Below are 17,649 nucleotides of genomic sequence, written 5' to 3'. Positions count from 1 at the left end.
TCTCTCCTGATGGCCGCTCATTCAGAGCCCTGGATGGCGCAGATGCGCTCCCCCAGCGCGAGTCGTTGGCCGCAGATTGCGGCAGGAAGACCCACTGCGGGGAGGGAGAGGCAGGGGTCATTGTACGAGCTGTCCCCGGGGCACCCCGTGGATTTCAGATCCCGAGTTGCGATGGTCGACCATTAGCTCCTTTTCAGGTTGAAACAATAAGTCTCAAGCCTTTGATTCCGCCCCCACACCCACTGCTACCACCTCATTCCTCCCCCCGTCCTCTGAAACAAACAGCAGGCTGGAGTTTCACTCCGGACGGTGGAGACGGCCGAAGTTACGTCATCCAGTCTGATATGATCAGGTCCAGAACTGGTCTGAGGAACGAAGAGTCTGATGGTGCCAGTTTCCTGTTCCAAAAGATCTGACTGAGCTCCAACCTGGAGATCAGTCCTCTTACAAAGTCACGCAGATCCAGGACCTGGGACCTTGGGGGAGACCACCAGAGCTTGGTCAATAGCTTGAAAGACATCAAACCCTGAACACAGCAGCATTGTCCTGGGCCATGGACTTGGGAGGTTGATTGTCATGCAAAAGACAGACAGAGTGAGGGAGAGTAGACTGAAGGCAGGGCTTCACAGAGAAAGGAGACAGCGGAGCACTCAGGGTGTCCAGAGGAAGGAGGGGGGACTCTGAATGGCTGGGTACAGTGAGGAGGAGATGTGTGAGGGCACTTTCTGGGGATTTGGTTGAAACCCCCTACAGATGTCTCAGATCTTCTTTAGTTCTTTGTAAGTGGCCTCTTCTACACACTTCAGAGACCTGCTGGCTGTGGTAAAACCGAGAGGAGAAAGTTTCAGACGAAAGTCTGCAGAACCAGAGAGAGCAGAGTGAAGTGACTGACACGCCTCAGACACACACGTTAGGCAGAGACCTGCAGTGGAGGTCAGGTGTGGGTGGAGGGGGTCACCTGGTGCTCCAAATGTCTTACACTTGGGTCATCAAAAGTTATGACGAAGAAAAAAGTGTTACAATTTCTGTTTTTTTTGTTTGTTTTTTTAATATGATTGTCAATTTGAAAGTAGCATGCTGCAATATTTTTGTATAAACATTTTTTTTAATTCAATGTCCTATGCAGGGGGCAGCGAGACTTCCTGACACTGAAAAACATCCTTTCTTCTGTCATCTTTGTGGTTTCAAATGGAGAATCAGCAGTTTTTTGTGATTAAAACCAAACATAAATCATTTATCATCTAAAAGTTAGCTTTAGTGGTTTAAGCTTGTTTGTCCTCCATTTTCCAGGTAGGTATAAATATCACCAATCTGGAGAAAAACATTAAAAACTTAAAATTTAACTTATATCGAGCTATGTCATTGTGTATCTGTATTTATGAGTGTGTTCATGTGTGTGTATTGATGGGTTCTTGAATGTCAATTTGTCAGTATGTCAATCCTCTGTCACCTGAAGTTTCCTGCATTTCACATGGAAAAATAGATCTAGCAAGTGCCCATGTCCACTGAGGAGGACATTGAGAAAATTGTTGTTTTAACGAAGTAAAAAAAACAAAAAACAAAGGATGACATCAAAACTTCTCGGAATACAACTTTAACACTTGTCTTCAATGTAAGAGTGTAAGAAACATCTAACATTTAGCTCTAAAAGCTCAGCATTTGAAAACTTTGGATAACTTTCATCTCTTAATGCTCAACAAATCAAATATTATTCAAAAGCCCATGTACAGAGCAGCACAGATTATTTTGTTTTTGGATAAAGCTCTGAAAGTGACAGTCTCTACAGAGGACAAAAACACTTTGTAAAGTCTAAGAAGGATAAAACACCAGAACACTGTGTGAAAGTCATTTTAGTCCCTTTTTAACACATGTTTAAGAGATAACCTGCCTGTTTTTTCTTTTTACTCTGGAAGCTGTGAACATTTGACCAAACTGACTCTGAGTGTGTGTGTGTGAGTGTGTGTGTCCTCATGTCATTCAGGGGCATGTCTCTTTCTGCACTCATAGAGAGTTTTCCTGTAAGATGATGATTTGAGCGCTGAGCTGCAGAGAAAGTGACACATTTTAAATTAGGGACGTGTTTTGGGTGGCATGACCGTTGCTATTCAATTCATGACATTAGTCAAAGTGACTCAGACAGTTTCATTTAGCAGCAGAGGTGATAACTCTTTTTACTCTCTGGAGGTTACTGTATGACAAATGAGAAATTCTGTACAACAAAAAACAAGAATTGGTGATAAAAGCCTCAAGAGTTTCTACTGAGATTTTTTTTTATTATTGTTTTTATTTATTATTTCTCAAACAGGAGAAATATGACATTTTTTTTAAACACCACAGTCATCAGTTTCAGCCATGAACTTGGAGCCTGGCTTAACCACCTCCAGCATCCACATATGGTGAGCCCTCTGCCTCCCAGACCCATCACACTTCATTTTTTAAACTTTTAACCTGTTAACCACATTTTGGGGCACTGCCCATTGTATCTTTTTTTTTAAGATCACAACATTACACTCATTTAAGCTGAAAGAAACAGTTTATCTAAGTACAATCACACTGATAACAGATGACTCATAGCAAACTCATCACACCAAACTTCCTGTTCAAAGACCAAGTTATGTTATCAAACTTATCAGGTCTTGAAAAATGCACACAAGACCATAGCTTCGGTCTCAAGAGATTAAAAAAAGATATAATTGTGAATACAGTTTAAATGATAATAATAAAACAATGTCAAACATATGCTCCTGGGGAAAAAAAGAATATAAAATTGGGACTTAAATTGATGAGTCTAAAGTGAGATAAATGAGCTTCTTAAGTAACCCAAAACACCTACATTTTTTAATAAACTTTATCACAACATTTTGAGTAAAATTTGTTTGATAAATCTTGTTTTAATACGTTTAGCAAACATTTTCCTCACCATTATAAAAAAAAGACTGGTATGATTAAGTTCAATTGAAGGAATTTGGAAACCGCCCCTTCTGTTGAGCAGCACAATTGCCCCCCTCAAACAAGTCTGATGGCTTTTTGATTTTCTTCTTAATAGCCCTGCCTTTGAAACTCACCTCACACACCCTCCACCCCTCCACCCACCCAGGATTTCAACCCAGGGCCAATGGCTGCCTTCCTTCCACCATCCACCAGCACAAAAGAGTTTTAATGGCCTGAGCATGAGGCTGAATGGTCAGGGGGGGTTGTAGACTGAGCCACCCCCTCCCCTACACATACACACAACCACAGACACACAATAACCTCGCATAGAGGTACACACAGGCTTTCTCCCTACCACCCCCTCACACACACACCTCTCACACACTTTCTGGGTGTAGTCGTTTGTGTGAGTGAAAACAGGGTCAAACCAGATGAGCGGATAAAAATCAACACATCGAGGAAGGGAAGCTGCAAACTAACAGCCACAGAAGAGGGTGTGAAAAGGAGTTCATCAAAGATTTAGTTTAACTCATGACCTGCTGCTTCAGAATTTAAACAGTTTGCATCTTTATTCTTATTTTAAGTAAAAAAAAATATTTCTAATTCAAATAATTAACAACAATCCCCTCCTCACATTTAAAATTAACACCCATTTTCTTTTAATCCCTCTATGAGAGGTCATTGCTTTGAAAATCCCCTCACCTGTCACCACCATGTGTGATCTGGATCATCTTGTTTCAGCTCTTCATCAAAGATACATCACGTCTAACAGCATGAACGAATGACACGCTGAACTCTGGATTTAAATATGTGAAACACCTTGTGCAGTGTGTTATCATTGAGTTTCTGTGGTTTTGAACAATATTTGGCTCTTAGAAGTCTGCAAGACTTGATATTAAATGAAACATAACACCTGAGGATACAGATGCAAAAATGCAAAAATTTTACAAAATATCAAGCATCTTAAAAAAAAAGAATATAAGGGCTGCTTAAAAATTGATCAGAAACTTCAGCTCAAATATAACCACACATCTGATGAAGAAAAAAAAAAGAAAAAAAACATGAATATATTCTGTTGCAAAGTGATCTTTGTGAAGCTGTTGTTTGATTGGTATCAGTGTGTTTAGTTTATTATTCAGGTGGTTACCATGATAACATTAATTTCCTGTTTTCGTGATAGCAAGGTTTTTTTTCTCCCTCAGAACTTGTGGCTGACACTGATCCCTCTCTCTTGATACAGTGTGCTTCATTCAGACTTCAGTCAGAGTCTGTTTTGTGCAAGAGTGGAATTAAAGACTGATCAAGATAACTCTGAAGTTAATGCTTGTGAAACAACTCATGAGGCTTTCACAACACTTCTTGTTTCAAAATGAGAAAATTTTCTGTTACAGAAGATTTAAGTACAGGTTGTTTATTACATTTGTGTGACTTAAAAAGTGCTGAATTGAAGAGAGTCAAAGAAGAAATTACCCATTAAGACTGATAGTACCTCTTTAAACAGTTGTGTTTCACTTTGGAATTCGATTGAGTTTTGTTTTTGATTGATGATATCATCTATGTTCACTTTAACAGTCAGTATATCTGTTGTAAAGTATTTTATCTCACGACTAAAGCCCGACCTGAGGCAAGGACTTCAAATTAGCAATTTCCACGAGTACCATACACACTGCCTATGTTGGACCTTAATTAGATGAATAGAATAGAATAGAATAGAATAGAATAGAATAGAATAGAATAGAATAGAATAGAATAGAATAGAAAAGAATAGAATAAAATGGAATAGACTTCATAAACTAAATATGATTCTTTAAGGAATTAATATGACAATGGTTTACTTTCATCAACTTAAAAAATACAATGAAGGAACAGAAATTGTTTTTTATACTGAGGATACTTCTTAAAGACACTGGCAGTTAGTGTAAATCAGGGGTGGCCAACCAGTCAGAGACCAAGAGCCACAAATATTACCATGGTATTACAAAGAGCCACATCGCACACATGGTCTTACAAACACATTTCCTCTCACACAAAAACGAAATGACAAAAAAATGATAATTAATACATTTCCGGCTTTCAAAGCAAGATTTATTGTGTTTGTGTGTTTAAATTCGTACTTGGAGTTAAGTCAAGACAAATTTCTGTTTTTCCTGCAGAAGAGACAAAGTTATATCTATCTATCTATCTATCTATCTATCTATCTATCTATCTATCTATCTATCTATCTATCTAGATAGATAGATAGATAGATAGATAGATAGATAGATAGATAGATAGATAGATAGATAGATAGATAGATAGATAGATAGATAGCTATGAGCACATGAGCGGTTGGGAGGAGCACATGTAGAAAAAAGAAACTGAAACTTAAGTATCAACCTTATCACCCAAGTATTGATCAACACTGATCAAAACGTTGGCAATGTAGGAGCCACAAACCAAAAGGCAAAGAGCCACTCGGGGCTCGAGAGCCACAGGTTGGCCATCCCTGTTTTAGATCATTTTGGGCCAATCACACGCCTCTCTGATGGTATTTCATGATGGTTTATTTTTTAGCACTGTGGACACCATCAATCCTGACCAAATCTCCCACCCCTCCAGCATCCTTTACTGCTCCCTGCAGCCACTAATCACTGCCGCTCTCTCCAGCAAACACTCTGCTCTCTGCTACAGTCAAATAATGCACAGGTTGACTCATCAGTTCAGAGCGCTCGCTGCAACTTTCCTGTTTTAATGCATAGCGGATACACGGGGCTTTGTTTCTGTGTCAAAGGTTTGGCTTGGTCTGGATGGTTGGTTGGTTTTGGCTGCCACTCATATAATAAGCTTGTGGTGTTTTGTCCTTTAAGGCATCATGCCTCCTTGGGCAACCCTTGCCTTGTCCATCTCTTTGTGCTTCTTCAAAAGAGCCTTAGTAGCACGTCTTGTGAGCCCTGTCTGCCTTAACATCTCTAACAGACAGATCTTTCTGATCTTTATTTACCTGATGTCTTGTTGCTGTGCTCAGTCTTGCATTAGTGGCTGACCTGTGACATTAAACTGTTCATCAGCCCCACCCTAGTCTCTTTCTCACCGGGTCTGAAACCTCCTACACAGCTGTTTATATGTCACTGTCTGTGTTTCAACCCACATGTGAAAGTGATGATCATTAACACCTGTTTGCCATTATGGGTTGATCATACCATTTCATTTAATCCTACAAACCTCCTGACTTAGTGCAAGTTTACCACAGTAATTAATGCTGCTTTGATGCTGCTTTTTTTCCCCAAAATATTTTTTAAACAAAAAAGAAAAAGAAAAAAACTCAGTTAATTATCTAATCATGATCATTAGCTGGCCTATTTCTGCCATATTTTGTATTTTTTGCTGCAAAATCTTGCCTGTTAGTTCATAACATGAAAAAGCCTTACTTGTTCCTCTCTCTAATGATGATTTGGGTATTTGTTTAATCCCCTCTTTCCTTTTCTCTTTTCTTGTCACAAAAAATGTGTCAGAAAATGTCCAAAATAACACAACACATTCACACAGTTCACTTCTTAAAGCAAGCGGGAGGTAAAAAAAAAAAAAAGCTTTACAAAGACATTGTTATGTGTGGTAAAAAGTTTTAATTCCAATCCTTGGTCTGCATGTACAAATGTCTATAAAAAGTGAACACTTCACTCTTTAGTATGTACATACTGCAGCACGGGATCAACTTCAGAGTGACATGGGAACAGAGACAAGAAAGGGACATCTTCAGATTGTGGTGTTGACTGAGTACATCTCAAAGGTTTGAGGTTTATCTCTGAATATTTCATTTAACATTTCATCTCTCCTGCAGAGACCAACACACAGGAGGCAGAGTAATCATCAGAGCCATGATTCAAACACGATACAATCAAACCAAGCAAAAAGACATCATCAAATACTTCATTCTCATGTAATTATCATATATATTAATAATCTATCATCTTAAAATCTTTGCAAGCAGCTTATAGGACAAGGAATAAACATTAGCAACACCAGGGCTAACATTTTTAATGCTAAACCTTGTGTTGTGGTGGGGACCATTTGCCTCTAAATAGAAATATTTCCTGGGAATCTGTCGGGAATGTGGTTCAGCCACAGACTACGCATCACAAAAACAAAGGGAGGGCACCTGCTGTCAGCTTTTGTATGTATATGTGTGTGTGTGAGATATGCTCACATTCTTTGGAAATAGCTGCAGAAAAGGAAGGACGACGACAAAGATGGTGGAGAACAAACTCAGCTCAGAGATAAAAGGATGAGACACATACAGGGGTCCTAAAACTGTACAAGTGAAGAAAGGACTGATCCAAATTAATGACAGAAATAAATCAACGAGGAACCCAACACAGGGCAGGGAGTAAAGGGTTAAGAAGGAAACAATCATTTCATCACCTCCTCTTTAGCAATTCTTTATGTCTCCAGTGCATCATGAAGGTGTTCACATAGCGTCACTGTTTCATCATTTTGTTTGTTACAGCCTCAATCCAAAATGTGATAAATTCATTTCCCCTTAACAATCTACACACAACACCCCTTAATGACAAAACCTATGGCACACCTCTCTTTGGACAGTTTGGACCATTCCTCTCTGCAGCTCCTCTCAGCTCCATCAGGTTGGATGAGGAGCGTCAGTGCACAGACATTTTCAGATCTCTACAGAGATGTTTGATCAGATTCAAGTCTGGGTTCTGGTTTGGCCCCTCAAGGACCTTCCCAGACCTTCCTGAAGCCACTCCTTTGATATCTTGGCTGTGATCTTAGGGTCGATGTCCTGCCTTCCCCATTCTTTCAGAATTACTGCATTCATCTTTCCCTCAATCCTGCTGAAAAACGTCCCCACAGCATGAAGCTGACACCGCCATGCTTCACTGTAGGGATGGAGTTGTCCATTTTTCTGGAACTTTCCCCAGATTTGTGCCTGGAGACAACCCTGTCTCAGAGGTCTAGAGTCAGTTCCTTTGACTTTATGCTAAGTTTGTTCTCTGATATGCTCTGTCACCTGTGTGACCTTACATAGACAGGTGTGTGCTGTTCCAAATCAGGTCTAAACAACTGATTTTACCACAGGTGGTACCACACATTAAGCTGTAGGAAACAGGATGTACTTGAGCTTTGTGGAAAAGGCTGTGAATACCTATGTACAGGTGATTTATCAGTTTTAATAAATTTTCAAAAATGTCAAAAAAAACATTTTCACATTCTCAGTATGGGGTGTTATGTGTCAAAATTTGAGGAAAAAATGAATTTATTACACTTTGAGGCTGTAACAAAACAAAATGTGGAGAAAGATAAGCGCTGTGAAGACTTTCCAGATGCAGACCAAACAATTTCTTCAAGAGGGATAGCTTGTGTGTGTGTGTGTGTGTGTGTGTGTGTGTGTGTGTGTGTGTGTGTGTGTGTGTGTGTGTGTAAAGTGTCTATTATAATGTTGAAATGTTCAGCAGCGGCATTTCAACCTATAGAAATCCGACGTTAGTGATCATTTTGGATTTCCCTGGTACTGTAACTTGGAATCATCAAACAGCGGGTTCTTCACCTCCATTTCTCCTGTCTGTAAAGGGGGAGACAAAAACAGAGTCTTAGTCATAGGTCAGTGGAAAATGAGCTATTTTCTGTCTCCGTGTGTGTGTGTGTGTCTACCCACCGGTGCAAGTCCGGGGCACTCGTATACTGTGAAATCTCCTCCCACTTCTTCCTCGTCTGATGTGACCTCTGTGTCAACGGCTTTCTGCTCAGGCTTGTGACTGCAGAAAGCGAGGAAAAAGGATGTGGTTACATTTAAAGAAAGCACACATGCGGCAGGAGCCGGGGAAAACGAGGGAGTGTCAGAGAGACTCACTTTCCCACTGAGAGCATCTGCTGCTTCTGATGCTGGTAGTGATACATCTGAGCGCTCTGGGCCAGAGTCGTATCTCCCATCTGACGAAAGAGCAGAAGCAGGAAGTCAGTGTGAAACAGAAACTTGCGGTTTGTGAAGAAGAAGTGAAATTTTAAACAAAGGACCACAGTGGTATTTGCATGGATGAAAACAGTGAGCTGCTCTCTTACAGAGGGACCGTTGGCTTTGGCTGCAGGAGGGCCCGAGCCTTTGAAAGCAGGGTAGTCGACTTTCTGGGCCAGGTGCGATTCTTTCTTCAACCTGTAGGGGGCAAAATGGATTTTATTAGTCTTTTCAATCAATCAATCCATCAATCAAACTTTATTTTTTAAGCGCTTTTCATACAAAGAATGTAACTCAAAGTGCTTTACATGGAGAATATAAAAAATATTCCCTTAAACCCACCATCCCATCCCTGTTTTAAGTAAAATACCCACACTCATGTACGCACACACTAACAGACACACACACACTCAACCCCACACACTAATAAGCTTTTAACTTCAGACAACATGTAATCATCCCACAGCAGAGAGAAGCAGGCGATGGTCCTGAAAGCCTGAACACTGAGGCCTCACAGAGTTTGATGTCAGCAGCTGGGTCGTATGAGTGAGTGTGAAACTGTGAGGGCTTCAGTGTTGCCTGGAAACCATAATAAATACAATATAAACAAAACAGCTGATCTGTTGTATTTCTGAGTCTTACTAACACTGCATTTATTCAAGGATTCAAGGATTACAGGTTTTTATTCGCCATTTGTACATGGGCCAAAGGTCCAGACATGTAGGAATCCTTCTGTGGGGCTCTCTCAGAGCAATTCTTAATTTGCTGGAACGTGTTGGAACTTACAGTCTTTGCTCTGTCTCTCAAAACCTATATTTGCTGTCTGTTCCTTAAGTCTGTTTTGACATGGGAAAAAGAACTTTTAAATATGTGGCTCCTGTAGCTTTGAACCTGTTGCAGGAGACGTTGGGCCTGAGGGAGCAGGTCTCTTTACATTTTTAAAAGTAGACTAAACATGTTGGAGGATGATGCATCAGGCTCTAATTGCTTTGTTGGCTGATTTTTCTGATGTTACACTGGACATGGTGATCTGCTTTTGTCATTGCTTTGTGTTGTTTGTCTGCAAATGTGTTCTATGACTTGCTGCTGCCTTGACCAGGGCACTCTCATAAAAAAGAGATTTTTAATCTTAAGAAGGATTTCCTGGTTAAACAAATTTAATTGAAAAAAAATAAAAATAAATTATTTGCAATTTATTATCAAATTTAAGTACCTGTCTGTTTTTAAATTGGCCTACTGATGTGTTCTCATGGCATGGGGTCCAGAGTCTCCTATACCACTATTTTAGGGGGGTGAAAAGTTTTGGGAACCCCTAGTTTAGAAATTTTATAATACTTCTTGAACCACAATCATTTAACTCCTTAGGTTTAAAGGATAGGTTCGGCTTATACAGCAGTATACCAATATTCCATCATGGTCCGCTCCGGGTTAGTCCTCTGCTGCAGTCTGTGTCACTCCAGACAGCACTGTGTGGCTGTACTGACCTCTGAACTGATGAAGACTTTGTTTACGTTTGCCCCTCCACGCATGTGCAGTGCGGCTCATTGTTTCAGGGGAAGACGGCAGGCTACATGACGACGCGCGGAGGGGCAAACGTAAACAAAGTCTTCATCAGTTCAGAGGTCAGTACAGCCACACAGTGCTGTCTGGAGTGACACAGACTGCAGCAGAGGACTAACCCGGAGCGGACCATGATGGAATATTGGTGAAAAACATGAGTTTCTGGGCTGTCTCTGCCCCGATGGATCCCATCATACGGACGTCCACTGCACGATTTTGGATCTAAATATCTCCTGAATCACTGCTTGGATCAGGGAAGCCTTCTGGGTGAGTATTTTGTTCTACTTCATTCTATAATCAATGTAAAAGCTGTATAAACCGAAATTATCCTTTAACTGAGAAATGTTCTTCCTCATACCTACCTGACTAAACAGACAGTTGCCATCACCAATGCTATCAGCCCCACTGCCACGAACAGCGAGATCAGGACTGCAGAGAGAGAGGTGCACAATGAGAAACGAGGCACGTGAGTGAAGAAATGATGTGGTATTACAGCTTGTCACATGGTTGAGTTGTTCTGATCCTCAGTCATACTCACTGATTAAAATGCTGCCGCTCCTTGGTGTTTGTTCCACCAGTGGCCCCCCTCGGCCACCCTTTACAGTGGGCCTGGTCTCTGTGACCAGTGTGTCAAAGTCTGTTGCTGCAGGTGGGGGGGCTGCAGTGGTGATATGAAGGTTTTTTTCTGAGGGCTCATCCTGTAGTCTTTGTTTCTGCTTGTTGGCTTCTGTTTTGCTTTTTTTAGCATCTGCCTTGAAGGCTGCAGCAGCTGAAGGAAGACACAAATATTTTTATTAACATTTAAAGAGATTATGTAGGGACACGCTGGGAGTAAATTAAGGGTTAATATTGTTCTCAAGGTTCTTACCAGGATGCTTTTTTTGCTGTTTTTGGGATTTGGCCTCCGAGACTACCTGTTTCTCAATGATGCTGTGAAGGTAGTCGATCTCACTATCCAGGTCAGGGTAGAATAATGCTTTTTCTAGAGAGCAGACAAGGACAAAGTTTCAAGATTAACTATAATCCACACTTTAAAATGAGGTTATCAACACCACTAAAGGATATTCCTAAATCATATTTTTCAGCTTTCTGTTCGGGTCGACCAGACAGCACGTCTCTATGACAACACCACGCCAGCTGACAAAGCTTAGAAGTGAGAGGAGAGATCTGTGCTTTTATGTGATTAAGGCCCCGTTTACACGACGCCGAAAACGGTCGATTCCGCAAACATTTCATTGCGTTTTGGCCTTCCGTTTAGACGAGACCACGTTGCGTTTTCAGTGAAAACGCAAACTTTTGAAAACGCTCCCCAGAGTGGAAAGATCTGAATCCGCTCCTCCATCCAGCTTCGTGTAAACACAGAGCGGAGCGTCTCAGGGTGAAACGCTGACGTCACCGCATGCGCACTCGCAGTTTTAGGTGAAGGCTCTGCGCTCAGCCACATTTCCAGTTGAGCCAGTAGTTGGTGGTAATGCGCGTTATGGTTGGATTGCCGACCGTCTCACACAACAAAACGACAGAAAAAGAAAGAACAGAAGAGGAGACTTGTCCTCCTGGAGTCGTATGAACGCGGATCGTTTTCACGCCGTCCTCGTGTAAACGCGGGTGGCTTTTGAAAACGCAAAGGAAGAATCGTTGCGGGAGTCTCCGTGTAAACGGGGCCTAATTTTGTAGTGATGGTGGACACGGGAGCCTAACTGTCAGACAGAAAAAAGACAGAAAAACAGAAGAAAGATAAACAGGAGAGAGATAGAGCGCACAAGCTAAAGGCTAACACAGGAGCTAAGCTGTTTGTGCTAATGTCCATTCCAACCCACAGTCAGCAGTTATTCTGCAGTAGTCTGTTCAAACTTGAGAGTCTATCAATTAAATGAAGAGTGAGATGACTGGCAGGACATAACCAGGATTCACTAACGTTACACATTAGACATGTTTTAGAGCACCAGGCTGCCAGCTGCTCTAAATACAGACAGCTACTAAACTACGGTACAAACAGACGTTTGCTTGTTGTCACATTTCAAACAACAGCACAACAACGTAACTGATAAAAACCTACCCCGTGGAGTTGTATCTGGTAAAAAGATGTCTTTGACTAATGAAAAGTAGAGTTAAAAGGATCTGATCTCCTTTCTTTTCCAAAACAAACACACGCCTTGTCAAGAGTCGCATCTTCACGACAGTGTGGGTGAGACTGGGAGCTAAAAGTTGTTGCTGTAGTCTAATTAAACCAGATCCTCAATATTAACTGTTTTGAAAGATGCTGTGAGGACTGTACAGAATCTGTAGTATTTTTCAGGGGTAAGGACTCTGTTTCCCATAAGCACTTTCATCCACTGCCATATAGCTGTGACTCTTACCAAGACGTGCATTTTCTAGGAAGTAAATAAATGGAGAGCTGATCTTTCTTACACCACTCTTCTTTATTAAAAAAAAAAAACTTTTTGCAGGATGCAAAGCGATGAGGTAATGTAATGTTTGAAACGTGAAAAACAAACTTTGTACACTCAATTTTAACTGTAAGTTAAGTTCACAGAAGCTCAACTGAGCCCAGTTTTCTAAAACGTGTCCCGACATGTAACATAAAGGATCCTTGCCATGTCCTACTGGCACTCATCTCCCTCATTAAGGATATGAGAAATATTCTCACATTAGAGATAAACTGCCACACATCTCACGACACATAAATCTTTCCAGGAGATCCCCCATCAGCAAGCTTTGGACACAAACAACCCCAACATGTTTTTCAGACTATCTCCTCTAAATTGATGAACAAGGAGTGTGTCCGCGTGTGTTGTTTGCTCATGGACAGAAAATAAAGGAGACAATACTAAACAGTTGTTAACAGCCCTTGGCGAGACAGTGAACTGCATTCCTGCAGAGCTGTGGAGGTCTCCGGGGTGACCAGGGATGAGACTGTGTGTGTGTGTGAGTGTGTGTGTGTGAATGTGTGTGTGGCCACAGGGAGGAGTCAGCTAAACCTCAGCTTCAGTTTTACAATAGATTCTTTAGCTCAGAGCTAATGGCGGTGATCAAAGTGCTGTTTCCTCCCCGTAAAATGAGCCTGCGACTGATCAAACATCAAATCATGGCTGTTTGTGATCTGGGAATCAGCGGTCTGTCACTGCATTTTGATTCTCACTCAGCCAAGAAGTGTAATAATCTTCCTTTGCATGTTTAAATTATGCAAAAATAAAGAAGAATAATTCATAAGAAATGACGCCAAATAAATTATAAAAACTGTTCTTTCACACATTTCATCAACCTACATGAAATTAACGATCACAGTGTCACTTTCACCCCAGAAGGCCGACCATCTGGCTGAGCTAATGTGTCTGATATGACATGGCAGCCCTTTCACTGCCTGCTTTGTTTTTTCTTGCCCCCCTCCACTAATGGCCATTTAGTGCACTCCGTAGCAGGTGTCTACAGAGGCGGGGAGCACCATCTGTAGTTTGCAGGTGGCTGTAAGCTCCAACTGTGACAGCAGGCTCACAGGGTGCATGTCGTGACAAAGACTTTAAGAGGAGACTCAAAAACAAAGATGAGCTGTTTACTGGAAGTATTTGTAGTGTCATAGCTGAGATTCTGCAGGATGATGGTTCAAAATAGGGCTGAACAGTTAATCTAATTTAAACCGACATCGCAATGTAACAGAGTGCAATTTTCAAGTCCCAGAGTCTGCAATTCAAAAAAATAAAGTTTAAAAAAAGTTTCATGTACACAGACCTGGAGGGGACAAAGTAACTTGTACTCCTTCTTCCTTAACACAAGCAAAAGTCAAAATGCTGTTTTTTTTTCTGGCAAAAATATTACATGTCTACAAGGCTTGAAGTTAAATCAATCTGTCAATATTCTTCTGTGATCGTGATAGTTAAATGAAGATACATCATTTGTATCAATTTATGCTTCAATCTATTTCATGTCATCATAACATGTAGGCCTGGCCTTCATACTATAGAATGATACAGAATGATTTATTAATTGTTTTCAGTAAATAATGCAAAAGATACCCCCCCCCCCCAAAAAAAATAAAATAAAATAAAATAAAATAAAAATAAATAAATGAATAAATAAATAAATAAAAATGAAAATAAAAAATAAAATAAAATAAAATAAAATAAATAAATAATAATAAAAATAAATTAAAAAACAAAATAACAAAAATGAAATAAATTCAAAAAAAATTGCATGCTAAATCGCAATCACAGTATTGGTCCAATTAAATCACAATTGGTTTATTTTCCAAAATCGTTCAGCCCTAGTTCAAAACGAGGATTAGTTCAACCCTCAAACCCTAAATCTGTTATTTCCCCCTTAGGGAAGCAGTGATTGTGTTCATGTGTGTGGTTCGTCACACACTAACTAAGCACACACACACACCTCCCCGTGTAAGGGAGTTTTGTCACCAGCTTGATAATGACCCATAACCTCTTGAGAGGCACCCAGGGGGCTGCTGGGTACAACAAACAAACAGTAAACGGCCTAACAGGGACTGAGGGTCACACACATCTGTGCTGCTCTTTTCTGTCCCTTAAACACCATTCACATTTTTCTGCACACACACACACACACACACACACTCTACCTGTTAACCAACTTCACAGCTAGTTTCACACGTCTCGTCACCTGCAACTTCTATTGCAGAGATCAGAATGCACACTAATGCCATTAAATCATTACGTCCCAAAACAAAAAAACAAGAATTGTCACAATAATTTGATAAATCTGTGTATCTTAAAGCTGTTTATTATTTCTTTCAGGTGATATGAAGATCAACAGCCTCATGTGATTGATTCAGAGCTTTTTCAAAGTGTTTACTCTATGGTACGGACACTCTGTGTGTTTTGCTGCCCTCTAGTGGCTGGTTTAATCAATGCCCTATTTAAAAAAAGGTCTGAGAGTCAGACAGATGGCAGGACTAATAAATTCAAACCCCAGTTTTAGCAGAAACCTGGACCTTCTTCATCAGTCTGTTTGTTTCAGAGAGAAGGACTTGCTGTATGTTTGTTCCTCACAATGAAAACTAAAGTAGGTGAGGCTGAGTCTGGTAATGGTGGCACTGAGTCATCTTCCTGCCTGTTATGAAAACTTAGTCACAGCTGACTGCAAAGCTTTGAGTCAATAGAGGACTGTTTTTATTTTACCTTCTATAAAAATATTCATGACTGTCCTCCACTGTCTCAACAACGTAAACAAGAAGCAGAAAAGCAGCAAACTCAGCAATAAACAATAGATTAAATGAATTCATTTTACACCTTTTTAAGCCTCTGATACCAGAATCTGCCGCTGAATGTGCCACAGACTCTTCAAGCAAGACATTCAAGAAAAAATTGCATACCTAAGTTAAAGGATTAATGTATTTTTTTTATGAAGTTTTATTTTCATGGTTAAAAAGTCCTTTCAAAAGTCTTTTAATAGAACAGACACAACTGCCGTGAGTCAATCACAAACAAACTTGTTTTTCCCATGTCATCAAAAACACAGCTGTTATAATGAACAGATAAATACACTCACCAACTATGTAAGTATATCTGCTAAAGTGCTTTGTCTTCTTTTTAACGCAAATATCTCATCAGTACATCACATGGCAGCCACTCAGTGCATTATTCAAAGGTTGTAGGTCTGAGTGTTTCAGAAACTGTTGATCTACTGGGATTTTAACCCACAACCATCTCTAGGGTTTACAGAGAATGGTCCCAAAAAGAGAAAATAAAAATATCCAGTGAGCAACCACTGGTTACAACCGAGGTCTGCAGAAGAGCATCTCTGAACACACAACACGTCCAACCTTGAGGCAGATGGGCTACAGCAGCAGAAGACCACACCAGGTGCTAACTGTCAGCTAAGGGCGTGGTCACACCGGCCACCCGAACTGTGCCGTGCGAACTGTGCCAATTGCCACCCCACACAGCGCTCTTCCCCAGCTAGATAGTACGGCCAGCAGTCACACTACTCCAATATGAACCAGACTTTAGCAGGTATCACACACACAGTGTCTCTTTACATGAACTGCAATCTCATCAGAGACACAGAGAGCACTGCTACAACTTTAGAGACTTTTAGACTTTTGGTGAGTCGTTTTGTTCTGACCCAACCCTCTAACATCTCACTACTGTCTAAAATGATTGTCAAGAGATGCACTCGAGTAATTCAAACAATACATGGATCCTAGGTACCTCTATATATATATATTTTTTATTCTATTTTATGTATTTATTTATTTTCAGGTATTATTTCATTCATTTTCATTTACTGATATCAGTCTTAAATACACTTGTTCAGATTGGGATGACGACTTAGGTTCATCATACGGGCAAAGGTATGTAGTGAGTGGTACTTTTTTGGAAAGATACAGTTCTGATAATAATCATAACATTGGTATATGGATGATGTTAATAGGTACAGCTTAATATCTTACTACAGTAAATGGAATAAATGTTGTTGCATGTTCAAGTACCATGTACAGGGGCAAACGTAAAGACCTTTAAGTAGGTCCAACTGAGAACTGTAAGATGGACTTTTGAAAAAACAAAACAAAAAAACAAAACAAAAGAAAAACTAAGGAATAATATGGAAAATGTAAAAATTAGGGCTGTCATTTTAACGCGTTAATTGGATTAATTAGATTAATTAAGTACACCGCAAATTAACACGTTATAAAAATTAACGCAGATTAATCTGGATACCAAACCCGCGGGGCGTTCAAAGACACACTTATTTTCAAATGTCTGGTATTTACAAACCGTTTGTCCTACTTGAAAAGTGGTGTTCTCGTCAGATTTTCAAATTTCCAACGGTCCCTGAAAGCGAGAGACTGCTGTCCATGTCTCGTTTATTCATTTTTGAAAATCTGCAGAAAATCAACCGTTTGCTCTAGCTCAATTCTGTAAAAAACAGATAATTCTACACTCTTTACTGCATTAAACAGGCCCTGAATGATCAATATTTGTCTGGTATTTAAATCTAAAGAATTCTTTGAAAATTTGCTTCCATCTTCCTGGTGTCATGTTTCAGCTTGGGGCTGCTCTGCACCAATGAGCAACAGTTTGTGTGTTCAGAGCATGTTAAACTGAGAATACTTCACTTTTCTTTGATCCAAGACTTGAATTAAGTGTTTTGTACATAGTTCCTCACAGTTTTTAGCCTTTAGCCCTGGTTCTCCTGACCTCATAGAAGTATAAAAGTTCATATTGCAGTGAAAATCGAGTCAA

The 17,649-nt window shown here is 40.2% G+C and overlaps 1 protein-coding gene across 1 annotated transcript in view; it reads right to left on the bottom strand.

Moving 5' to 3' along the window:
• Nucleotides 1-6,515: 6,515 nt before the first annotated feature.
• The window catches only part of LOC141805004 (neural proliferation differentiation and control protein 1-like), a 38,678-nt gene continuing 27,544 nt past the window's right edge, over nucleotides 6,516-17,649 (bottom strand). Inside the window, exons 3-9 of the mRNA XM_074689667.1 lie at nucleotides 11,307-11,420; nucleotides 10,977-11,207; nucleotides 10,801-10,867; nucleotides 8,986-9,076; nucleotides 8,777-8,856; nucleotides 8,582-8,681; nucleotides 6,516-8,488 (exon numbers count right to left, since the gene is read on the bottom strand). Of these exons, the coding sequence (XP_074545768.1) occupies nucleotides 8,417-8,488; nucleotides 8,582-8,681; nucleotides 8,777-8,856; nucleotides 8,986-9,076; nucleotides 10,801-10,867; nucleotides 10,977-11,207; nucleotides 11,307-11,420 (755 nt within the window). The 3' untranslated portion in view covers nucleotides 6,516-8,416. The remainder of the gene's footprint in view (nucleotides 8,489-8,581; nucleotides 8,682-8,776; nucleotides 8,857-8,985; nucleotides 9,077-10,800; nucleotides 10,868-10,976; nucleotides 11,208-11,306; nucleotides 11,421-17,649) is intronic.

Source organism: Halichoeres trimaculatus, unplaced genomic scaffold (assembly GCF_033239565.1).
Source record: "Halichoeres trimaculatus isolate MK-OKI-2021-1 unplaced genomic scaffold, fHalTri1.1 fHalTri1_scaffold_16, whole genome shotgun sequence".
NCBI classification, from domain to species: domain Eukaryota; kingdom Metazoa; phylum Chordata; class Actinopteri; order Labriformes; family Labridae; genus Halichoeres; species Halichoeres trimaculatus.
The sequence above is the reverse complement of the archived record's forward strand: the minus strand, read 5'-3'. Positions and strand labels throughout refer to the sequence as shown.